This window comes from Eublepharis macularius, chromosome 4 (genome assembly GCF_028583425.1).
Source record: "Eublepharis macularius isolate TG4126 chromosome 4, MPM_Emac_v1.0, whole genome shotgun sequence".
NCBI classification, from domain to species: Eukaryota; Metazoa; Chordata; class Lepidosauria; order Squamata; family Eublepharidae; genus Eublepharis; species Eublepharis macularius.
The window spans coordinates 92,840,341-92,866,525 of NC_072793.1; the positions used below are offsets into that span (position 1 = coordinate 92,840,341).

General features: G+C 45.1%; 1 protein-coding gene across 2 annotated transcripts in view; it reads left to right on the plus strand.

Annotated features, from left to right (window-relative positions):
- The window catches only part of FAM193B (family with sequence similarity 193 member B), a 28,511-nt gene extending 8,195 nt beyond the window's left edge, over nucleotides 1–20,316 (plus strand). The window contains exons 2-10 of one of the 2 annotated variants that reach the window (XM_054978782.1): nucleotides 4,866–5,105; nucleotides 5,568–5,784; nucleotides 6,152–6,352; nucleotides 6,917–7,313; nucleotides 10,175–10,370; nucleotides 10,820–11,056; nucleotides 12,841–13,843; nucleotides 14,818–14,893; nucleotides 19,909–20,316. In XM_054978782.1, the coding sequence (XP_054834757.1) occupies nucleotides 4,866–5,105; nucleotides 5,568–5,784; nucleotides 6,152–6,352; nucleotides 6,917–7,313; nucleotides 10,175–10,370; nucleotides 10,820–11,056; nucleotides 12,841–13,843; nucleotides 14,818–14,893; nucleotides 19,909–20,005 (2,664 nt within the window). In that variant the 3' untranslated portion in view covers nucleotides 20,006–20,316. The remainder of the gene's footprint in view (nucleotides 1–4,865; nucleotides 5,106–5,567; nucleotides 5,785–6,151; nucleotides 6,353–6,916; nucleotides 7,314–10,174; nucleotides 10,371–10,819; nucleotides 11,057–12,840; nucleotides 13,844–14,817; nucleotides 14,894–19,908) is intronic. The other variant, XM_054978783.1, reaches the window with a different exon arrangement.
- The last annotated feature ends 5,869 nt before the right edge of the window (nucleotides 20,317–26,185 follow it).

A 26,185-nucleotide genomic window follows, 5' to 3' on the forward strand; every position in this document is an offset into this window, starting at 1 on the left:
AAATCAGTCATAAATCTAATAGTTAACTTCCTTTTAAAAATTGGACACAGCTAACAAAATACGCCCTATTTCATACTCAAAGCTGGCTTTCTTGCTTATAAAGCATCTGAAGATCTATTGAGCATGTTCAGTAATTCTCTTTGATGATTGGGTACTAGGCCAAGAAGTGGTAGAACTGAAACTCTATAAATAGAATTCTTCCTAGGTAGTGGTTGGGCTGTTATGTGCGTTAGTGTGGGCTTTTTAAAGTAGCAAAAAATAAACACGTTTGGTCTCATTCTCCGAAGGCTTTCCTTACTTAGATTAGTACTTTTTTTTCTTTTAGTCCTCTTAAGTTTGTTTTTTGGGGGAAGAGGAGTATGTGTGTGTTGTTTCTTTTTTGGATTGCCATATTCTGTCTTGTGTCAGAGATGGTAAGAAGAAGCCTGGAGCTGGTTCAAGGTGTGTCTGCACAAACATGGTTCTCCTTGGGACATCTCATTTCCAAACTTTACTCAGTGAAATCTCTTAATCAGGTTTATGTGAGTAGTTTTTTTTCTCACAGTAAGTGCGGAAGATGTTTGGGATAGAGATGCTTGAGGGAATCTTTTTCCCTTGTTGTTTTTGTCCCTATGTTATGTATTAAGTTCGAGATATACATCAGGCAACTTGAGGTTGTTGCAGGGTACCTATATCATGTGATCACAACTTTGCTGTTACCTGTGGAGGGTGCTGCATCATGCTAGTAAGGATAGAATTCCTTGTAGAAGGTTTATAAGTGGTATTACAAACCATATGAGTTGGGAGTGGATGGTGTAAATTGTAGACTAAAAGTCCATGAGGCTAACATCTGCAAGTGAAATTTTGAATCCTAATTAACATTTGAAGAGTGACTCTGCAGGTTCTGTGCATTATTACTTGGGAATAAACTCCAATGAACTTAGTGGGACTTGCTTGATGTAACACTTGCATGATAGGACCAGGCTATTTGTGATACCAGGGAGGAAGCTAGTTTAGGGAAGAACATGAAGAGTTAGCTACAAAGATTTCCGAGTGCTTTTAGTTCACTGCCTTCTTTCTTCGGTCTGGCTATATCCCTTAATTGTCTGGTGCCTGGGCAGTAGCCTTTATCAAACTGAGGGAGCAGTGTGCTCTGAGACTGATAGAACAGTGTAGGCAATACAAAAAAAGTTTCCTTACATTATTCTTAGTAAGAACAAATCTCTGTCTTCCTTGATATTGATGTGACATGGGACGGTTCAGATAGGGAGCACAGATACTAGAAAGTAGGGGCAATATTGGATGAATCCAAATGGAACTGGGCTAGTATGGAACCCAGTGGCCCCTACATAGAAAAGATTGATGCTGTGAAATCATTAGGACTGGGGGGAAGCTTTTCTGGAATAGTTACCTCATGTGCAGTAATTATATGCTAAACTTTTCTTTATTTAAGCTATAAACTACACATCTCAATACAATAAACAACATAGAGAACAAGAAAAAACACACATTTCTAAACATAACACACTAACAATACATATATCTATAAAATTAAGAGGAAAATAAAAAAGAAAATAAAAAAACACCTAGATTACACTACAAGTTGGGTTCCGATTTTCTACGCCACAAGTATATATCATTTCTAGAGTCCCACTTATTCTGTTAGTCACAAACCCCTCTTTTTTCTATTGTTCCTGTTTCTTAATCCATAAATCCAGATGTCATCAAATCCTTGTTATCCATTTCATGCAAAAAATCTATTAGCAGTTTCCATTCAGACAAGAAGTTAACTGATGTCCTTTCTCTAATTAATGCAATAAGTTTTGCCATTAACGTAAACTTCAAAACTTTTGTCAACCATTCCTCCACACGTGCAGTAATTATATGGTACAACTTGAACCTTGGTGAATACAATGGAGGATACGTTGTGTGGAGACCCCAGTCAAAAGGGTGAGCATGTCCTACTTAGTCTTTGTTATCAATTAGTCCTCTGTCAATCCTGGAAACAGAAACACCAGTCAAAGAGAGATACATTTTCATATGTTCTGTTAGCAAAGAGGGTTCCAAGCCTATGACCCTTCATACATACATTTAAAAAATACCATTTGAAACTTCCTTTAGTATAATTAAGACTCAAAGTTCACTGAGGTGATAGTTCTCAGGGAGCAAGACTGCCTCAGTTTTCCAGGAGAGGGGCTTATGACGTAAAAATTATGCTCTGCTTCATTATTCATTATATTTATCTCCTGCCTTTCTTTCAAACGGACTTTCAATGGGACCCTCAAAAAGTCCCATTTTGTCCTTAGCTGCTCTTTGAGTAGGCTAGGCTGCTCAGGGAAGATTTCCTCAAGTGCACCTGTTATCTTCACAGCTGAACTGGCTGCTACATCACACTGGTCTGCCATCTCCAGTCGGCTTGAAAGCTAACTTTATAATAAAGGCCTTACTTTTCATGGGGAGTCCCCCCCCCCCCGCGCAAAAAAAAGAAACTCTCCGTATGAAAAGTGAAGTGGAAGCATCCTGTGGGGAACTTTTCTGCATCAAGCACTGAACACCTGGAACATCCTAAATCAAAATAAAGATGCATTGCTTAGTTGGTGATGTTTGGTTTCATTTGAGGCCTGAGAGAGTGGCAGAGTGGCACTTGTTAAATGGAAGGGAACATGCTAGACAATCTTGCTTTCAAAGTGGGAGGTACTATTTGATTGATGTCCAGCATGATCAGTCAGCAAAATAGCTGACTATAAACCACTTGATCATGAGAATGCAAGGAGTGAGAGGACAATGTACTAATGGCATTCACAGCTAGGGCTGAGTGAAGTTGGAGAGCAGCTCTTCCTCCTTTAAGGTGGTCTGTCTTCACTTGTATAACCATCATGGATTAGTTAATGATGCCGCTGTATGCCGAACCACATATAGGAGAAGCTACTAGCCTCTGAGGGACAGCCAATGGCTTGTGTACTAGATGATCTGAATAACTGAGTTTCAGAGATAAAGGTAGCAGACCTGTTTAGGCAACAGAATCTTTATTGCAAGGGTATGGGTGAAACTCGAGGCCTCTATGTGCATCTGCTATAAGTGATACAAAAGTTCGTGTAAAGTTTGTCCAGAAAGCCTGCAGATTCCACCTAGGCATGGAATACACTCAGAGATAACATCTGGACTTAGTGTTGTGATCTGAATCTACCTTTTACTTTTGCCAGTCCCTGTTTTGAGAGGTTCATTCACTGTTGTAGATTTTTAGGGTTTAAAAGCATAGTATGGTGATTAGACTAGGATCTGGAATACCTGATTTGAATCCCCACCATGCCATGGAAGCTTGGTGGGTGACCTTGGGTCAGTCATATTCTCTTAGCCTAACCTGCCTTACAGGGTTGTTGTGAGGATAAAATGGAGGGGAGGAGAACAATGTAAGCCTCTTTGGGTCCCCAGTGGAGAGAAAGGTGGCATATAAATAGTAAATAAATATAGTTGAAGATGTGGGGGCAGATAAAAGGTAGGTTTGCTGGTGGCTGGGAAGGAGAGAAGAAAGGAGGGAAAGGGGAGAGGATATGGGGCCAGCAGGAGGCGGGAAATACTGGGGGAGGGGATAGAGTAGAAAATGAAATCTCACCACCACCTACAAGTCTTGCAGGTCTCCCACTTGTAAATATCTAAATAAAGTTGAAGATTAAGGATTACGTTCCAGTGGCAAAGGAGGATGCTTATGGAACTTTTTCCAGGAGATGTTTTTCTGTCCTGGAGAATATTATTTAGCAGCAGAAATCAACATCCAATGAATTCTAGGTGACTGGCCTGTCTCTTAACTTTTCTTCCTCCTCCCCTTCCAGTACTGGCAAGAAGTTGCTTATTAGCTTTTTCATGGGGTGTGTCTGATTCTGTGAGAATTGTGGGGCCCAATGTGGCCAGCCAAGATGTAAAAGTCTTCCCGTGTCACTTCTGTTGTCCTTCCCTGCCTCTAAGTGTGCTTGCCCCTGCAGTGATTGTGAGAAGAGAAGCCCAGTTTCCCTTCTGTCTTCTTCCAGTGCACTCTTTGCCCCTTGTGCTTTGTCTCACCTTGAGGCTGAGCGAGACCATCTGCTTTGCAGCAGCAGTTAGAGGCACAGCCTATTGTCCTAGGCTTCTCAATTAGTAGGAGACAATGACAACTCTGCCCTTAACTCTTCATGCTTGTCATAATCTCTAAGCAATCCTGTGGTCAGCTATGTTGTTGTGTGTCCTCTGCCCGAGAAGCAAGCAGTAAGCTATGGGCCATGCCTCCTTTTGTGGGAAGAAATGAGCAGCGGGGTAATGATCTCTGCCTCAAACAGCTGCAGCTGTTCTTCTGTCTCCAGCCACTTCCAAGTGTTGAGCAGGGAACAAGGGCAATCCTCGCAGGGCATTGAGGTGGCACGGAGTGTATTCGGTTGGAGAAGCAGCATGCTGGACTGAGACAGAATTGAAAGCTGGATAATGGGTGGGGGGAGCAGGGAGAGGAGAAAGGAGGGTACAGAAAGGGCTGGGTAGAAAACAGGTGCCCTCCTTAGTAACACAGATACCCTCTGCTATTACATGCTGTTCTTTCACTCTCCTTTCATTCCTGTGACTACCACTCTGCTGGTCTACAAAGTGATGTTAATAATGCTACTTCATGTAAATGGTAACAATGACCAAAGGGACAGAATTAGGTAGATCAGAACATCTAGCTGCCTGCTGTGAATTGTAATTGGATGGTCTGTTCTTCCAGTGTGCCCATTGAATTGTATTGGTTAGTGCAGCCATAGCACTAGTTTGACAGAGATGCCAGGCAGACTGTGATAGTACATACCTCAGCAAAGTGCTATACTAGTTCCTATTGAATGCCTGTTTTTCCAATAAAAAAGTTCTGTCTGTGTGCCCTCCTGCAGGTGCTGCCTACTTCCAACCAGTCTGTACAGACATGCTGCTTGCTGTGTCACCGGGAGCGTAAAGATTGGGGAGGACCATCCCACAATGGGTTGGTGTCCCCAGGTGAGCGGCTGCCCCCAGACTTTGTGCCCGCACTGGTGCAGAACCTGCTGGGAGAGATGCCACTATGGATCTGCCAAAGTTGTAGGCAAAGTGTAGAAGAGGAAGAAAGGAGGGCAGTCCAGGAGCAGGCACTGGCGGTAAGCATTTAACCCTGTAGAGTGTATTGTAAGCCCATCACTTATTCCAGACCAGATGCTCTTGGATAAAGAGATCTGCTTGTTGTGAATGTAGTTTACATAGGAGGTCTCCCTACATTGGTCATATTTAGCGACCTGACTACAGTCCAATAGCTGCATGTATGTAGCTTTTCTCTGCAACCTGTGGCCTTAGTGAATGTGTTTTCTACACATTGGGACGTTTTAGTCTTTGCTTCCTTTGCACTGTCCCCAGTTGTAGTGGTGGGAAAGGGAATAGGAGTGGATGCAGGATTAGATAGGTCTTCTCTCCAAGAGGCCTCAGCCTCACTCCTCCTAGGAAGGTGTCCTGTGCCCATCATGGTAGGAATATACTGGGAATAAAGTTAGCCCGACATGATTGAAAGAATAATCTAAGCTGGTATTTTGGATTTGCAGTCTGAGTCACCAACTTTCTGTCTCCAGGTCTCGCTGTCTCATACGGCCTGTAAGTCACAGTCCTGCGGGGCAGGCTCCCACTCCTCTTCGTCTTCATCATCCTCATCTTCGTGCCACGGGAACTCAGGAGACTGGGACCCCAGTTCCTTCCTGTCTGCGCACAAGCTCTCGGGGCTTTGGAACTCCCAGCATGTCAATGGGGCAGGCCAGGGGAGCTCCCTCGGGGGGACACCTGTTGTACCAGGTAAGTTCAAGTTGGCACTAGCCTAGTTCTTTGTCTTCTCCCTTTTGCTGTGGGGTTCTCCCTACAGCTTCATAGAGGCTGTTCTAAGAGTCATAAGTAATGACTCAGTTATGTTGAGACTGCTGACATTGACCACCCCGTGTTAATATACCTGTCCAAGAACAGAAGGCTCTACACAAGTTTGTGTCTTGCCTTTCTCCTTGGGGCAAATACTGTTTTACAAGGAAGGACCCTGCTTAATGGGTTCACTACCAGGGATTGTTCCTGAAGTCTTGGTCCTCTTTCATGGGCTCATGTGAGGTGATCCAAATGGGGAGGCAGCAGGGGGCCTGGAGAGCAACCAGCTCCATCTCTGACTCCATTTCAGGTGACAAGCACCCCGGCCTCCCTCTGGAGTGTGCCAACCAGGCCCCTGCTGTAGGAGGTGGGCTCAAAGCCTGTCCTTACAGCCACGCGCTCTCCCCAGCTCCCAGCAGCACCCCAGGCTCACCTCTGCCTACCTCACTCGACTTCTGCAAAACGCTTCCCAAGCAGTTCAAGAGCATGTGCCGGCGACCCACCCCGCCAGGTCTGTATGTGCGGGGCCTGGGGAAGGCCAACAGACCAAACCTGCAGGGCAAAAGCCTCACCTTTGTTGGGCTCACAGTTAAGCCCCCCCCCCAAGGCTTTGTTGTTTTTTGCTGAATGTGGGACTACAGCATGATAGCCCAAATTGTAGCAGGCCAAGGGTTGGTTCCTTCTTCTCCTGCGAGTGTCTCACTGGGTTAGAGTAGTATGCCGCTGAGCATGAACAGCATATAGGGCTGGACTTCCTAGCATGCTCTGAAGAAAACTTATATTTTAAATCACTGTCACTGTAGAAAGTACCACAGTTAAAAGAAGGCTTCTAGTTAGGAACATGGCCGTCATGTCAGATTGGATTGAACTGTGGCTTTAGGTATATATGGCAGTAAAGTCTGGGAGGTATTATAGGAGGGGGAATACTTTTGGGAAGGAACTGATAGTGTGTGGTGGCAAGTGTGCACTGAGAGGGCTTAGCTGCTGTGGGGTATTATGCCTGTCTCAGCAGTGTGTGGAAGCTTCAGCTGTCACAGATTTGACCTAACCTTTCTCTGTTCCTGTCTGGCTGCAGGAGAGGCCTTCCATTCTGTGGAACACCATCGGCACGTGGACCTCACTGCTCCTCCGAACAGCCCCACAGGCCTCCCGTCGCAACCACCGGCACTCCTTCCTACCAAGCAGATGCCTGCCCACCCTGGGCCCTTCAGCTCCCCTCCTCACGTCCACCTGAGCTCCTCACCGCAGGCGGCCCCATTCCCAGCACCAGCCCTCAGTCCACACACACCAGCTCCAAAGCCAGGAGTGGAATCCCCTCCCACCGGCTCCTGCAAGAGTCCACACCTACCCACTGCCAATGTGCCACTGCTGAAGATACCGCCTCCTGTAGGCTGCACTCATCCATGCAACGGCCATTGCAGTGGCTCCTTGGGTCCTCCTGCAGCCTCAAATCAACTGCCCAGCACCAACAGGTGAGTATGAAAGCCTGACTACTGGGGATTCTTGGCCACCTATCTATTCTCCAAACTGGAATGCTTCCGTGGTACTATTTATTAGGCAGTGTTGCTTTACTTTCTTGGATACTGATTCCTTAGAATGGATATGTAAGTTTAACAGTAAGATCCTATGGAACGTTATGCCTTTTTGGTATGACTAAATCCTTACAAATGCCATGTAGACTCTGTGAAGCTGTGAGCAGGGCCGGCGTGCCCATGGAGGCCAGGTAGGCGGTGGCCTCGGGCGCGCGGGCACTGGAGGGGCGCTGGAGGGGGTGTTGGGGGTGGAGGCACGCGCAGCGAAGCTGGCATGACTGGGCTGCAGCTACTGCTGCAGCCAGCCAGCCAGCCCCTTGCTGCTGCCGCCACCCGAGCGCAGCCTCTGTGCGCCGCTCAAGCCCCGCTGCCGCCGTCACACGCCCCAGCCGGGCGCAGCCTCCGCGCACCGCCCCTGCAGCGGCTCGTAGCTTCTGCTTCTGGCTGGGGCGCGTGGCGGCGGCGGCGGCGGTGGAAGCACAGGGCTGGCTGGCTGGCTGCAGGAGCAGCTGCAGCCAGCCACGCCAGCTCCACTGCGCGCTCCTCCACCCCAGCCGGGCGCAGAAGCCGTGAGCTGCTGCTGGGGTGGCGCACGGAGCAGCTTCCGCGCGCCGCCCCAGCCCCGGCTCGCAGCTTCTGTGCTTGGCTGGGGCATGTGGCGGCGGCAGCACGGGGCTGCCTGGCTGGCTGCAGCTACTGCTGCAGCCAGCCACCCCAGCTCCTCTGCGCACTCCTCCACCCCAGCCGGGCATAGAAGCCGTGAGCTGCTGCTGGGGCAGCGCACAGAGCAGCCTCTGCGCGCCGCTCCAGCAGCAGCTCGCAGCTTCTGTGCTCGGCGGTCCTCCGCGTGCCACCCAGCCCCCCTGCGGCGCGTGATGACGTCTGCGATGATGTCATCACGCAGTCCGTGGCGCGCGCGCGCGCGCGCGCGCGCGTGCGCATTGCGTGCGTACGCCGCCGCAGGCGCCAAAACCTCTGGCACCGGCCCTGGCTGTGAGGCAGGGTGTTGGCCTCCTTCCACCTTCGTGCTGTAGAGGCAGCTGTGCCTTGCATTAGGCCTGCTGTATTCTGGGGACAGTGGCTGCCAGAGTAGCCTTGCATTCATTCCTGTCCTCAAGAACTTTAATTGAGGCAGTCTGTTATTTTTGCACACAAGGGGACTGCTGTCACAGCAGAGGGGGTGGGGGGCTGAGCATTTCCTTTTTAAAATTCAAGAATGCTCACTATGACACATTTTGAGGTGAGGCTTGTCAAACCTACAAGGACCAGCACACAGGTATTTATTTAAGAAATGCCTCTCCTGCTTTTGGCTTTGCGAAAAGCCCACAAGGCAGTGTACAAAATGACAATCTTCAATTAAAACAAACCAAGGAAAATACAATAAAAACCATGATCAGTTGCAAACAGAAGCAGTAACAGAATAAGCCTACAATGAGCAAATGCCTGGCAAAGTTAAAATATCACAACTTGAATTATAAAAACTAGACATTGATGCCAATCGAATGTTCCTGGAGAGGAGAATTTCATAAGAATGTACTGAGATGCTCAGGAGAAAGCCGGGCACGTAAATACTTTAGTGCCCTCAGAAAAGATGTCATGGGTCGCCTTCCACCTAACCTCTGCAGGTGGAGGCATCCGGAGCAAAGCCTTAGGGTCTAGTTACATATTACATATCCCCCCACCCTGGGTCCTCATCAGGTCAATGCAATTAAAAGGTATATTGCGGAGGCTGTTCTGGGAATTAAATTTCAAGCACACATAGGCCCAATTCAGATGGGTACCATGGTGCATAGGGAGAAGGGATTTTAGTCACCATCCACCCCTGCACTGTTTTCCCATTCTGAAACAGTACAAAGGCTCCTATTTGCCCTGTTGGGGATTGTGTGTACACTGGATTGGTACACTTAGAGGGTGGTGTTTGCCCCATCAGAGAAATCTAGTTGTATCCCATCAGTGCACATGGAATCTTCAGCAGGGCAAACAGCAAGCCTGTGGGGCCTTTCTCTTTGTGCACTGTGGTCCTGATCCAGGTTGGGCCCTCACATGCCTTGGAATTAAGTTCCCAGTATGGGACTTGTGATACACATTTTAATCACATGCATTCAGAGAATCTGGGGGAAATACAGTATCTAAGCTAGCTCTTGGATGATGACCTTAATGAACAAGATGGTTCATATGGTCCTTCAGATTGCTAACAGTTGTTCAAACTGAAGCACCAGCTCTATAATTTTGTATGATGAATCAACATGCCACCTACATTTGGGTTTTCACCTGCTTCATCAAGCTGATTCTAACATGATGATTTCCTCTTATGAAAGAATATCCATGGAGGAATCTAAGTAAAGAAGTTACATTCAGAATTCAGCATTCCCGTGTATTAGGCTAGACAGATCTGTGAGTGGAAAGGTGTTCCATTTGAGAATTTTTTTTACAAAGTCAGTCCACAGGGATTTTGCTTTCTAATGTAACATTTTTCATCTCATTCCAAGTATCACAGGATAATGAAACTGGCCTTCTTTGAAGTTTGCTTTGTCTCCTTGTGCGACCAGGCAGGAAGTGCTGCAGAGCTTGAGCCATCTTGTATTGTATTTTGCATTTTATGAGCCTTATAAACCTCCTGTTAGATCTTAGCATTGCAGCATTCCTACCTCACAAGTGTCAGGTTCCTGTGTTGATGTTAGGATCTCCTCTGAAGCTCCAGCCTTGTGTCTTCTCTGCAGTACTGAGGTGGGAGTGGGCCTTAGAGACTTCACTAGGCATACATCTCACCCACTTGCTTTTGTTCCTATTTTCTTTCATAGAGATCCTGCCTGCAAGGGTCACAAGTTCCCAAACGGTACAAGCTGCCACGCACCGCAGTCATGTGAAGCAGATGAGGGGCTTGGAGAGGATGAGGATAGCAGCTCTGAGCGGAGCTCTTGCACCTCGTCCTCCACAACCCAGAAAGATGGGAAGTTCTGTGACTGCTGCTACTGTGAGTTCTTTGGCCACAATGCGGTAAGTAAAAACATAACCTACAGCCATCTTTGATTGCCACTTGCAGTCTTTTTCTGTAGTTTGTGTGCGGGTAAGGGGCTTGGGACATTTCACCACCAACAGACATATGTCATACATACTTGGCCTTTATAGCCTTGAAATTGACACACACACCCCTGGCATTTCAACTTTGAACTTCCTCACAGTTCGCTAAATAATTTCTGATCAGTTGAAATAAAGCCTTGTCATTGCTCCTTGCCCTCAGACCTGCAAGTCTTCTGTTTCAGCCCGGACCTCTGTAGTTTATGTGGCTAGAACTTGCTGCTTATCTGTCCCGCTGGCTGGAGATGGAGAAAGCATGAAATGACTCTTGAGAGCACGAGCTGTTTTGAGATAGTGGTGGGTTGGCAGCCCCATGATATACAGTCTGCTGTACCTGCAGCCGGCCAATAGTCCTGCTCTCTCCACAGCCTCCAGCTGCTCCTACAAGCCGGAACTACGCTGAGATCCGGGAGAAGCTACGCTCACGGCTAACCAAGAGGAAAGAGGAGCTTCCTCAGAAGCTTGGGCATAGCAGTAGCTCGGGAGAGCCAGCTGTAGATCACCGGGATGTGGATGAACTCCTAGACTATATCAACAGCACTGAGCCGAAGCCCCTGAACAGCGCCAAGGCTGCCAAGCGTGCACGCCACAAGCAGAAGAAGAAGGTGTGTGCATGCACATCTGAGAAAGGGAGAGGGAGCGCACATGCTGAATGAGAGCTTCTAGGAGATAAAAGGAGAGTGTATGGGTCATCAGGAACTCTGGGGGAGTGACTCCCTAAATAAAGGGCTAATTTGAATTCCAATAAAGTGCTTGTCCCAGCTTGTAATGGGATTGGGAGAGAACTTGATTAGGCACCGATCTGAATATATATTTTCCATGGGTGGGGGGCAGTTGTTCATCAGTTCTAGTGTGTGCTGGGGGAAGGAAATAGTGGGGAGGGGATCAGTGGGATGGAAAAGAAAAATGAACTATTTGACAAACATGATTTTCCATGTGCATTTCTGGAGATATTCTCATGGCCTCATACTAATGCTGAAAAATGACATAATTTGACAACCTTCAAGCTTTATTCTGCCTGCCTTGAGAGCAATGCTGATGAATGCTAGGTTAAATGCTGGCATGTGCCCTGCCATTCCACTGAGAAAAGTCTGCAGCCTTTCTCCAACCTCAGTTGCTCTTCCACTCCTTAAACTAGATGAAGTGCCTCCAGCCAAAGGTTGGATACATGCCAACCTTCCTGCTTGCATGGGCACAGTGAGAAGCTTGGTGTGAGCCAAAGGACAAGAGCTAAAGGGATCACAGCCAGAGGCCATTGTGTGAGCCCTCCTACAGGATTCGGAAGCTGCTCAGGATACAGCTTTGTGTTGTTTTCTTTGTTTACTTAGTTGTGTTGTTTACATCCTTGTCTATTTATATTTAGATGTTTCTGTAAGCCGCTTTGGATCCCGATCGGGAAGAAAGTGGGTAATAAGTTGCTGTAATAAATAAGTGCCTCTTTAACTAAACAGATCTTGCAGTTTCTGCAATTCCGATGTAATGCATGTTGTATAATTTCAAATACCTCAGTAGCAGCCCTCCAAAGCAGAGGTCTTTCCTGACTCCAAGGATTTCAGGAATTGAACCTGAGCTACCATCCTGCCTGCTGAGTTTTCCAAAGGGTGCTGATTTTGCTGTTATGATCAGCTGTATTAATAACCCTTGTCTACATAATCTGTTTCAGGCGCACAATACTTTGCCTGCTATCTCAGGTAATTCCAAAATATTATGCGTTAATGCCCCTCTTACCTTTGCAAACATGCAATAACAATCTCAAGGGAGGAAAGAGGTTAATTATGTTTCTTATCTCATCACAGATTATTTTTTTATCACAGATTATTTTTCTCTCTTTCCTGCCACTCTTCATATTCTGATTCGTGCACTTTAATGTGTAAACAAATCAGAAGCTGTATTAAGGAGTTACTATCTGAGGATCCTGTAAACAGGCCATTCTGTTTGTGTTCACCTGGGTTCTTGAGTTGCTGCAGAGCTGAGCCAGGCAGCCTACAAATGGATCCCTTTGTTTCTCTGCTTACTCCCTTTCTCCTTTCTCCTTATGTTGTAGTGCTGTTAGCTGAGTTGAGGGACTGGGATGTGGTAATCCTACTGGCACTTGTACGGCAGGGAAAATACAACATTTTCTCCCTAAGGTTTGTTACCATGGCACAGACTTTGTAGATGCCATCTCATTGGTTCACAGCACTAATTCCTAGGAGCACAGTGTGGCTTGCTGGAGTAGCCATCCAGCTGCAATAAGATAAATGATTGTGAGCAACTGGAAGACAGAGGCCTTGTCATCCAATTGCTGGCTGCCATCATCCCTCCTCATGATTCCTTTCGTTTATGAGTTGCTAGTTGCAGGGGTGGGCTGTTGGAACTCTGACACTCATGTTGATTTCTGGTGCTGCAGGAGAAGGAGAAGGCTCAGCTGGAAGCCGAAGCCCAGAAGCGAGTAGACCGAACCCCACCTACTGGTCAGGACCAGGAGCTGGCTAAAGAGAAACTCCTAGAATGGCCCCAGCTGGAACTAGAGCGGGTGAACAGCTTTCTGAGCAGTCGGCTGCAGGAGATTAAGAACACCATCAAGGATTCCATCCGTGCCAGCTTCAGCGTCTATGACCTCAATCTGGATGTCAATGACTTCCCCAAGAAGGCAGCTGTTCTGGAACAGAAAAACCTGCTTTCCCACCTCAATGGCTCATCTGAGCTTCAGGAGATTGACCTTGACTTGTCCCCGCTCAGCTTGGGTGCCCCACATAATCATACATTGCTACGGAGTGACATGGGCCCCCGATGGGCAGAGAACCCTGGAGAGGTGCCTCCACCACCAGCCTCTGAGAATGGTGTGGTGAAGCGGCTCAATGCTGTGCCCAACCTCTCCCGCATGATTTGGGTTCAGTCCTCCAAGCCAACAGACTCTCCCCAGGAGAGTGGGGCTGGCCATGAGCCTAAGGAGGTGGCAGCAGGCAGGGGAGCAGAGCAAGAGCAAGTGCCCGCCACAGGAAAGCAGAGGAAGGGAAAGCGGCAGGGCTGTCCAGGAAAGAAAGGGGAGTCTGTTGCTGTCACTGGTGACAATTCTGGCTCCAAGGGGATGGGACCGAAGAATCCCCCCAAGGGGACAGTTCCTGAAACCCAGAGAGGAGGCAGCAGCACAGACCAAGGTGACTGCTCCCGAGGGTTGCGACAGGGCCAGGGATGGGGATGCGGTGGCTCTAAAGGAGACAAGGAGAAGAGCACTGAGGGGAAGAGCCGGAGAGGCGAAGGCAGAGATGATCAGACAGAGCAAGAGTCTGCCCCTTCAGGGGCAGGGGACCGGCATCTGCCCCACACAGCTGCATTGGATGACGTGCCCCAGCCAAAGGGCAAAGGCAAGAAGAGCAGGAACAAAATGGAAAAAGCAAGCCCTTCCATTGGTAAGTCTTCAGTCCCCCCACTGAGGGAGCCTGTTCAGCTTGGAAGACCTTTATTATGAACAGCACACACCTCCTAAGCATCCAGGGCATTGACATTTTACATTCCTTGAGGTATATCAGGACCTTAGTATATGGTAGCCTGATCTTTGATGCTTTTAAGCGCTGTCAGAAAGACCAGTGTAAGAGGACAGCTACTAGCTTTCACCCTGATGTGTGTAAAACAGATTTGTCAGCCATAGACTACAGTCTGGGAAAACAAAGCACTCAGCTTTATCAGAGAGAACTTTTTTCTGTACTCAGAATAAACTATGCAAGTTAAAAAAGGATTTTTAAAGAATTACAAATAGTTTGGCAAGGACTGATATGGGATTGATTGATTGATTGATTGATTGATTGATTGATTGATTGATTGATTGATTGATTGATTGATTGATTGATTGATTGATTGATTGATTGATGGGAAGGCAATAAGATTATGGTGACTGGGAATTAATAACAGGTTTATGATGTTACAGTCAACGGTTATAGTGTTTGGGAATTAAGGGAGAAGGAGCTGTATAGCCCTTAAAAGCTACAGTCCAGACAAAGCTTCTCTTCAGTTTTTTTTTATATGGTTGTATATATGTCTTAAAACTAAGTTGAGGGATAAAAATGTTTTTTTTAATTAAAATAAATTGAGGTTCACAAGAAGCCATCTCTACAGTATGGAATACTGCACCTTTCCAGTGTCTGCCCATTGTTACTGTGAAACTTTTTAGCCCCTTCTGGTCTGGTGGTGCATGACAAGCATGGAATGGAGTACAGGGACATGCACTTGCTTACATCCTGCTTTGGCCTCTTGGATGGGGCACATGTTTTAAATGATGTGAGGCATATGTTTGGCTTAGGAAGGAGGGAGAATATCTTTATCACTGCTTCTTCTTTTTGGGAAGCTTAAAGGTTCAGCTGCTTCCTTTGCTGTTGTGTGTTGGTAGATGATGTGTTCCTGCCCAAAGATGTGGATGGTGTGGAAATGGATGAGACTGACAGAGAAGTGGAATACTTCAAGAGGTAAGAGTTGGTCATGTGGTCTATTGTATCTTTTGATCTGGGCTTTGCACAGAGAAAGAGGGTTAGTGTTGCTCTTGAATGAGACTGGCTCAAAAGGTAGGGGGAAGAGGTAATTATGGTAGCTGTTTCTCTACAGTTTACGTTTGTATGCATATAAGTCCTGCAGTGCCACATTAAGTAATAAATTATTCTGAGTAGAGAAGGTGGTAACTGCCAGGGTATTGGGGAGCAGAATCCCCGATCTAGTATATTGAGAGAAGGATGGTCCCATAGCCAGAAATTTTTATGGGGAGGGAACATGAGTATGCTTGAGGAAGTAGGGATAGAAACAGAGACCTGGAAGGGATTCCAAGGATCATATAGCCAACCCCTTGCACAATGTAGGAAATTCACAGCTCCCCCCCCCCACTTTCCACCCCCAGTGACCCTGCTCTATGCCCAGAGGAAGACAAAATACCTCCAGGATCCCTGGCCAATCTGGCCTGGAGGAAAATTCCTTCCTGACCCCAAAGTGGTGATTGGCCTTACCCTGGGCATATAAGCAAGGGCCATGAGAGCCTAGCACCGGCTAATCCCTTCATGCCCTCCCTCTCTTGATATGCACACATTCCTGTTGAATCATAGAATCACCATTATTGTCAGATGGCCACTTAACCTCTTCTTTCCAGGTCCTCCTCATCCCAAACACTGAGACTCATTAACCAAGGCATAATGATATTGGGGGGGGGGGGGGTCCAGTGATGTTACACTGAATTTCAGTAGGTAGCAGTTCCACACATTGCTTTGTATTCACACCACAAGGAGTAAACATGCATAGTAAGAATCATGTGGCTTTAAAGAGATGAGCTACCATGTTCTCTAGCTAAAAAAATAACATGGAATTAACTGCTAAATGTAAAATGTAATTGAGCTGTCAGTACCAGATTATTGCCTCCCCTCTTCAGTTTACATGTGTAGAAGGTACACATAGAAGTCTTAGAAGAAGTTGCCAAGTCTGTGAGCTAACTGACAGTCCAGAGATGTCAACCAGCTACCCTGAGAATGAGTCCCAAAGGCTGAGATGTCAATCTGCGGCTCTGAGAATAAGCCCTAAAACTTCAGTCTCAGGGCAAAAACGTGAGATATGACAACCTTGGGGGAAGGGGCTATTATGTCAACTTTAAACAGCAAAAACATAGGTAAATTTGATGTACTTACTTAGGAAGCACACCTAAGCAGGTCTACTCTGAAATAAATCCCATGTTGTTCAATGGTGCTTGTTCCCAGAAAATATCTTTAGGATTGTATCACCCATATTCAGAAACAGCAAACCTCTGAGTACCAGTACTAGGCAGAAGCAACAGGATTAGGCATTGGCCTCTACGTCCTGTTTGGCCGTCCAGGACAAACGGTTGGCCACTGTATGAAACAGGTTACTTGATCATATGGACCACTGGTCTGATCCAGCAAGGCCCTTCTTATGTTCTTATCCTAAATGCAGTAATTTAAACTGCAACTGGATTCCAAGTCCCAGATATTCAGACCATATATTCTAGAGTGACCCCTATCTGGTATTTTGTTCACAAAACAATCCAGTATAAATTTATCTGATTAGACAATGTTTGTACAGCAAACATACAGTTACAGTCTCATAGTGGCTTTAATAATGTGACAGCTAACAATAAAAGGCCGCTAAACGTCTGGGGAACTGTAATAATGTATTTAAAAAGTGCTATCCTACATTCCTTGTCAAAATGAGCCATTTTTTAAAGGTGGTCTGGGAGGGGAAGTGGTATGGCCCTAGATCTGTATGGTGGTAGAGAATGTGATCCAGCTATATGTCAGCCCATCTGTGAAATGCATACTTTGGAAACGTCGTTTCATGTTTTGTTAGCGATTTCCTATTTATTGTATTCCTGAAGATTAGGATTTATACAGGAATGTAAAGCTGCAAAGTCAGAATACAAAACTAATATATTTATTTAAAACATTTCTATGCCACCTTTTCCAACCAATTCAGTCTTCAAGGTTTATGCTGTAAACCGCCTCAAGCGCTAAGTATGATGGAAAGGCAATATATAAGTAAATAAATAAATCTTAGCACATGCAAAAAGGTGGAGGGGGTGTTTCTAGATTTTTTCCCCTGGACTCTCACATTTTTGCAACTATCCAAGGAAAAGTGATTTGCTTATAATCATACTATAAGTCCTTAGTTGATTTATTAGTTTATCTGTATTCTTCTGTCAAGTAGTATTGCAGGGCATAAGGTTGGGGGGTTAAGATTCAAAATTCTGCTGAAAGATAACAATCAATCACTGCTTTCATTATTAAAATTATAGAGACTCCTGAGTTATACTTGCCTCCAAATTGCTTCTTCCATTCTAGGTATTTCCATCTGCCACCAAGCAGGTAGATGAATATAATTTAAATGTGTAGTGGAGGAAGGCATTCTGCATGTGCAGTGCTTGTTTACTATCTGCATTCAAAGCAGTAATACTACTGCTACTACTATTATTTGTCTGCCTTTCTGAGACTCAAAGCGGATTTCACACTAAATCACATGTTCAGTGGTTGGGACGTTCAAATAGATAATACAATAGGGTATAGATTACAGAAAACTAAAACATGTAGAAAATTTGATAGTTGATACAATACTGAAAAAAATAAGCAATTTGACATAGCATATTAAATGACATGGAAACTATTCAGTAGGAACATATTTACAGCAACAGACAGTATAGAGTAGTATAGTCTGTAGTCACTATAGTCTGTAGTCTCTAAGCCATTTCCTTATAGCACAGCCTTATTATCTGTGCACCTGAATAATTCAGTTTTGCACAGTTTGTGGAAAGCCAGGAGAGAGGGAGCTTTCCTGACTTTTTCAGGCAGCCATTTCATTTACTTAGATCAGGATTATTTAGATCCTTCCAAACAATGGAATGGTTTTTGAGTTTAAACCTGCCTGAGGACTATTCCTCTGCAGCCCTATTGGGAGTGAAAAGAACAAGAAATGATGGTCTTTCATCAGTTGAGTAAAAGGCATTTTTTACAAAAATTTACATATTTTTTCACATATGCCAGTTATAAAAGCTGACTTGCAATTAATGACTAAAAGAGAAACCAGGTTGGCTAAAACTGGCATTAATTTTTCTACTGCCCCCTGGGGCCCCACCTACTCTTGAGACAATTTCCCACTGGCTGGGTTTTTATAGTTTGTTTTTAATGATTTTGTGCTGTTTTATGATTCTATCCTTATTTTACTTTTTTAGCCACCTCAAGCATGTTCTTTGGGCAGGTGGAATTCTAATTTTCCAAGTTAGATAAATACTTTTACCTATTATTCTGCCCAGTTATTACTGTGGGCATTAAGGGACAAACAAAAAAAGGAGCAAAGGACTGGGGGAAGATATTATGTAACAGAGACAATGGAAATGAATTTGGTCAGTAAAGAACTTTCTCAGTGCCAGCCTTCTTGCATCTCCCACTCCTCCATTCTTTCCCAAGTAATCTGGACAAAAAGTACTGGTACATGTTCCCTTAATCTTCACAATGAAAAAGGCTAGAGATTTTTTTAAAATGAAACCTGGGAAGTCAAGTGGCATGGCACATTGCTTAAGGAGGCATTGCCTCCATATGCCCCCATGAAACTATGGAATTAGAGAAGAGGGTGGAGGTATTTACCCAGCTGTTTCCATTATAACAACCAGAGTTATATTTGGGTATGTGTGTTTTGAAGATGAGCAAATAAGTAAAAAATCCATTTCTGGAAAGTATTGAGAGAGGTGCCCCCTCAAACCCTTAGCTGTTTTTAATTAATACTTATAGGCCACAACTCTCAGTTAAAAATACTTGAGTGACTCACAACATAATAAGTTGTATAAAAAGACAAAGAGTTAACTGCAGCAATTATAACAATTTTCTATTAAAGCAGCAGCACAGATAAATAGCATCATCAAGCTTAGCAGGACAGACAGACTAAAACCAAAATAAAACTATTTAATTTTTATTCCACTCTTTCTCCAAGGATTTCAGTGTGATGTGTGTGGTTCTTCAGATTTCTGTTTTGACCTCACAACAATCCTCTGAGATAGATTAGTCTAAGGGAGAGTGACTAGGCCAAGGCCAACCAATCAATGCACAGGTGTGAAGAATTTGGATGCTCGTATTCTCAGACAGAGTGATTCTGCACATGTTGGATAATGCACCTCCAATCCTCTTTATAGATCATTTGGAACAGGTTTTTGTGTGTGCGGAACAAAAAATCCACCTCAAATGATTGATAAAGAGCATTGAAAGTGCATTATCCAACGTGTGTGGAACCAGCCAGTCTGACACTCTAATCACTACAGCACACTGGATCCCAAGTGTATTAGGTTAAGCTATTATGATTTAATTGCTACTTTATATTGTTTGTATAAGAGCCTTGGGCACCAAGAGAATGTACTTTTATGCCCACCCAACTAAATGCTTGGGGAAATAAAAGTTTTTACCAGGCATCAGAAGTCATGCACCAGTATTTCTTCTTTCAACAGCACATAATCCTCTGAATATTTCCCATCCAAACCAATGTTTTATTTTCTCACAGAAGTGGGAATGTCTACCAACATTCTATTACTAATAATTTACTACTCATAACATTGAATGCTCATAAACATTTTACTTCATTATGACTGATAGCTAGTGATCAATGAAGCTCATAGGTAACAAGCAGTTTTTATATGTATACAGTAAGCTTCCAGCCTTATAGTTTTTTTATGTGCTTTATTTATACCCTTACTTTCTCCCCCATAAGGACCCAAAGTGGCTCACATCATTCTCCCTTCCTCCATTTTATCGTCATAACAACCCTATGAGATAGGCAAGGCTGAGAGGGTGTGGTTGGCCCAAGGTCACGCAGTGAGCCTCCATGGCAGAGGGGAGTTTGAACCTGGGCCCCCAGGATCCTCGTCCTGCACTCTAACCACTACACCAGACTGGCTCTCTATTTTACCACTGTTGTTGCCCCTCTCACCCTCCCCCCCCTCCTCTATTTGTAGGTTTTGCCTGGACTCAGCCAAGCAGACCCGACAGAAGGTGGCTGTGAACTGGACCAATTTCACCCTGAAGAAAACCACTTCGAGTGCAGCTCAGTGAGGTGTGCAGGGCACCCGTGGTGTATGTGCAGGGTCCCACACCTTGCCTTGCCTCCCCTTCCCCAAACCCATAGACAGACATTTGACTTCACCAACCTTGTTCCCCCTTCCTCCCTATCCATGGGGCACCCATTCCTAGCCTATTGGCAGGGCCTGGACAGCCCCTGTGCCCCTCACCTCTCAGTGTTCGACGTTCGGGGAGATGCTGACTGAGCCGCCCCAAGCCCAGGGGCAGTCTTGATCGGCCAAGGCCCAGCGTGGCACAGGGACCAGGCTGCACCCAATAAAGGACTTTTTAATTTTTTATTTTATTTAAAAAATCCAACTTTTCTGTTGTTTGTTCTGCCTTTTCTGGTCCCAAGGGTATTTCCTAGTGAGGAGATGAGGGACTGCAGCAACTCAGCTACAGTTTGGGGGGAGCCTTCTCCAGTGGACTCACTACAGCTTAGCAGAACTCATAATAGTGTTGATCTGTAAAGGTAAGAGGTGCATATGGCCCTGCCCTGGACCAGGGCTCTTAAGACTCTAGTAGGATAACCTAATTATCTCCTTGCACAATCAGGGAGGCAGCACTTTGGGGAGTGATGAAGCTGCCTCTCCAGCCTCCTGAAAACTGCACATGTCCTGAGGATCCCAGCTGAGCTACCCTAACTCTCAGGGAACGTTGCCAGGACGTGCAGTCTTGGTTGTCTTCCAAAGATCCTGCTCTCCAATTATGAGCTGATGCTTCTTTAAGTAGACAACTCTGAGCCAATAACTCCTGTTAACATCTGAGCAACAGAACCCCAATCAGTGGACTTGAAGTTCATTGTAATGAAGCTTAAGCCTACATGACTAAAGACAGTCAGCCAGTTCTTCCTTCCATGTAGGGGACTGCATGTTTCCCTGTGTCTTGTGGGATAAGTGAACATTTATTTTATCATATTTTCACACCCCAGAAAGTCATCAGTTAGTTCCAGGTTCCTGCAGCAGTATACATGTTTGTTTCTAAAGTTCGAGTCCAGTAGGTCATTAAAGACCAGCAAGAGTTTCCAGGGTATAAGGGTTTGAGAGTTAAGGCTCTCAAAAACTTATATCCTGGAAACTCTTGTTAAAGTGTTACTGGACTCAAACCTTGCTCCTCTACTGCAGCCCAACACAAGTACCCACTTGTGCTTCATACATGACTGTGTTTGTGATTTCTTCCATGAGAGCGACATTTATGTGGGAAGTTTCTCCTGCACTAGGTCCAAGCAGCACTAAATATTAGCCTCATTGGCTCCTAAGCATGCATCCCAAATCAAATGGGGACTGTGATTCTCTTCTCCCCCTCAGCCCAAATGTCTTTGATGACTACCCTGTTGCCTACTTGCAGAATAATCTCAGCAGGAGTGACCTGCATTGCCATTCCCCCTCACCTATGCTTGGTAGCCTTGTTGAGAACTGGGAAAGTGACAGTTCTGCCTGGTTTCATGCCAGAGCCAGTACCCCCAAATGTTTGTAGCTTTCTAGCAAACTACTTGCTGCCACTCTACAGGATTCTGCATCATCCTACAACTACCTGAGAGGAGCCCTATGACCTTTTGGCTTTTATGGGAGAATCAAGACGCTGGTAAAAAAAGTTGTAATGTTCATTCATCATAGCACAGCCCCAAGCAGTGCCAACAACAAAAACCCCTTCCAGTCTAGGACTAGAGTGAAGATCCTGGAAAGATGGTTGTAGAGTATTTCTTGATAAAGGGTAGAGCAACATTGTGTTTTCTTGGTTGCACCCCTATGTAGTCAAACCCAGCATATTCTGTCTTTGAACACGTGTCCCATTCCCTTAGGACTGTGCTGAAAGTCAGGCTCATTCTTGAGTTTCACTGCGCTTAGGTGTTCCCCCGAATTCTACTGTCACCCATTATTCCTGACCACTCTAGCCGTTGGGGTGGGGTTCGGTAATCTTTGTGCCTGACGTCCTTGTTGCCCTGTCAGCACTCGCAGGAATTTGCCTTTGATTTCCCAGCATCTTAGCAGAAGCACAGAGGGTCAAATAGTGCATTGCCCTTCTCTCCTTACTCTGTTGCCTGGTCTGGGGTTCTTGCCTGCAGTCTCCCTTGATTGTTTGTCACAAGTACTTGGCAAGCCACACTGCAGCAGTGTTTAGGCTTTGGTGGCTCTCTGACCCACATTTCTGGTGCTCCCCAGGCCCTCTCCCCTGTGGCTAGGAGTGGAGGCTTGAGCCCATGTTACTTCCCAGAGGGCTTAGGTCAACCATGCCACAAATCATGGACAGATCAGCTTCTCTGGGTTTTTCTTAATTATTTCCTTCTTGATACTGTGAAATCTTTCTTGTTGAAAGATAAACTGACATTTGGACACAGTGGCTGTGCGTGCTATGTAATTGCTGCCCATATCTAGCTCCAAGGGGCAAGAGACTTGGGCAGTGGCTCAGCTTAACTGGATCTAGAGAGAGCCTGACTTGAGCCCAGACTGGCTGCTGGTACAGACAGTCTATGTGGGCTGCAGTCTGCACAGACCTCGCCCCCTCACCCACCTGTTTTCATTCCAGCCATAGATAACTATCTGAGAGAGGGTGGGTACTTCACAGCTTCTTGTTCCTATTGTAAATGCATGATTGGCTCCAGTCCTGTTAATTCCTAAACACAGAGAGGCCTGTCTACCTCCAGGGATGCTGTTTACTTCAGGAGGTGCATCTTGAATGGAAGATTTTTTGTTGTGTGCCATAGTATTTTGTACGGAGCAAGCCCATTGTATAGTCCTCCTTATGCCACATTGGTGAAGCAAATCATTATTCTTCCAGTAAACACCACTGAAGAATTAAAAAATAGATTGACATGTCTAAGGCCAACTAGCGAACAATCCCTGGAGTACAGGTCTCTTAGTACCATTACACTCTTAGAACTATTAGACCAAATTATTGGCTTTGTAGGCAGCTGCTGCAGTGGGGGAGAAAAAGAACAGCAGAGAGAAGAATGTGGAGACGTGGGGACAGAATGCAGCAGATTGGAATCATCCTGTTCCTTGTGCTATTAATCTAAATAATGGAAATAGAAAAAGAAGCTTTTTGATTTACCTGCTTTGCCAGTATGATTGGTTAAGTGAGCCCGTAACCACTTGCTCCTTTCCAACTGTTAGATCAGGTTGGTGCTAGAGTAATGATATTTCAGTAGGCAGGCATAACTGATATCTTGTCTAAACAAAGCATCTAGTCAGACGTTTCTGTTTTGTGCCCCAATTAAAAATCTACCCAGAACCTGCTTGAGGGAAGCCTACATTCAGTTGCAAGAATAAGTGATATTTGTTTGTAAATCTATTACGAGAACATTTATCGGGTTTGCATATTTTTGACAAAGGGTAGTATCTTCAGGAGAGGTGTAGGGGAAAAGGAGGTGCATTAATCTGGAAACACAACTGGAGCACTAGACAGGAATAAGTGGGTCTGGAATAATAAAGAAGTGTCTTATTTGTTCAGAAGATGTGTTCATCTAATGAGCATTCTGTTTTCAACAGCTACCAGCCAACTGCCTCTGGAAATCTCATAAGCAGGCAGCAGGACAACAGTTTTCTGATGTTTGTCCCCAGAATCTGTATTCAGAGGCATACTGCCTCTGAACAGGAAGGTTCCAATTGCTGTTAAATCTGTGCCCTCTGTTTTTTCCTTTTTTTAAAAGCTATGCACATTGAATTAGTGAGGTCTGCAAGTTACTTATGCACTATGAGAAAATTAACAATTTGTCTTCTTTAATCTGGTGCCAGTTTTATTGGGTGTCCCCAAATTCTAGTATAATGAGGCAGAATTCGAATTGCTTCTTCAGTGCTGTTCATAATTTTGTGTCCTGTTCCTTTCCTTGGCGGTCTTTTTTCTGAACTAAAAAGTCCTGTCCATTTTCACCTTTTCTTTGGGAAAGGAGCTTCAAGCCCTTTTTCTCATTTTCATTTCTCATTTTCAAATCTTTTCTAACTCTATGATCTTTTCTACCATACCATCAAACGACACATGATGATACCTGAAATAGTATTTTCAGTCCCTTCTGATCATTCTTTACTTTTTATAGCCACAGCATAGTTGGGTGATACATTCACAAGCTTTCAAACATGGCCCTACAATCACTCTCCTAAATGCTGTCAGACAGCTCAGAGTCCTTACATTGTGAAGTTCAGGTTTTCCCAGCACGAATAATTGTGCAATTCTTTGTACTAATTTCACCTACTATTTTGCTTACTTTGGAGAGATCCTCATGGTCTCCTCGGGAGTTTGCAACCCTGAATAATTCAGTATTGTCTGTAAACTGTAAATATAAACTTTTCTGGTTCCAGGAAGTAAGCCCACTGGTTTTCAAAAGTCCCAATGCACTGCACCTCATTCAACACTTCAGGGAAGATAAACTATATAGATAGCACATGTACCTTTCTCATGAAAGGTCACAAATTACTGTGTGTCAGTATCTCACACCAACCTGGAATACTATTGTTCTTTCAGGTTCTGGCATATAAACCCTGAAGTAACATCTCTATTTTTAAAAAATATGATTTCACAGAATGACATAAGCAGTTAAGGCAATCCTAACTTCTTTCTGTTCCTCATGATAGTAAAATACAATCTCTAATTTTTTAAAAAAGTACTTGAGTTCTCCTACATGTGATCAGGTTTGTTCTGCATTTCAGGGCATTTCTAGTGCAGCGCAGTTGCATTAGATTTGTGTTGGGAGAAACTGCTACCTGTCAGGCCCTAATGCCTTATGTGCTCCTTGCCACTTTGAACCTGGTATATAAATATGAGAAGTTGGTTTATAACTAGCCCTGAATAATAATTCTGATCAAAATTATCTTGTCTTGCACAGCTGCCCCAACCTTAACCCTGTATCTTTATAATTCCAGTTATAGCAAGATACAAGAGCATGTTTTCAGAAAGGCAAGCCCTCTGCTAGATCAGCCAGACAGATGACTCTAGGAAGACCCCAAGCAGTACCCTTACCCATTTGTCATCACCATATTGTCTCTGCTCGTGAGCATTCCATTTAGCTGTAGCCCCAATTTTTTGGCTTTGTCTAATCCCATTTTGGGAGGGAAGGCAGCATGGAATAACCTGATCTTGTCAGGTCTCGGAAACTAAGCATGTCCATTCTTGGATTGGGGAGCACCAAGGAAGATTCTGCAGAGCAAGGTAATGGCAAACCACCTCTACTTCTCACTTGCCTTGAAAGCCCCTTGCTGGGGTCTCAGTAAATTGGTTACGACATGATAGTATGTATGTATGTTATATAATCCCATTACAGAGTCAAACATCAGTGGCCATCACCACATCTTGTTATAGGGCATTCTACCTTCTCACCAAACTTAGGATCTACTACCTGTACACAAGTGTGTTTAGCAGGTCAGGCCCAGACAAAGTGTGTACTGTATATTTTGTCACCCTTGTGAGAAATTTCTACATGCCAAGGTCTCATATTTGTAATACTACATTACTGTGACCCAGGCAAAGTAAAATATGATTGCTAGCTTTTAAGAGCCCTGACCTGGAGACTCCATGCAAACCTAATCTCATCCGATCTTGGAAGCTAAGCAGGGTTGGCCTTGGTTAATAATTGGATGGGAGGCCTCCAATGAAGACCAGGGTTGTTACACAGAGGCAGGCGATAGCAAACCAGTCTCTTGCCTTGAAAACCCCATCAGAGGTCACCATAAGTTGGCTACAAAATCTAGTTTGGCTTAGTGGTTAAGAGTGGCAGGACTCTAATCTGGAGAACCAAGTTTGATTCCCCACTCCACTTGAAGCCCACTGGGTGACCTTGGGTCAGTCACAGCTCTCTCAGAGCTCCCTCAGCCTCACCTACCTCACCCCAAGTCTGTTGTGGGGAGAGGAAGGGAAGGTGATTGTAAGCTGCTCCGAGACCCCTTTTGGTAGTGAAGGGCAGAGTATAAAAACCAACTCTTCTTCTTCTACAACTTGATGGCACTTTCCCACCACCACCAGCGTGTGAGAAACCACACCTACAGCTCTGCTTTCTGTATAGTAGTAGTTTCTCTACCTAATAGGAAGCCCACAATATAGGCTTTACTGGTACCATTGTCATAGGTAAGAAAAAGTTGCTACGTCAGGATCTCCCAGACTGCCACTGGTCTCTCTATCTCAGGCATATGGGCCATAAAATAAGTGCTATTGCAGAAGCTTAGTAATCTTTGTCTCATCCTAACT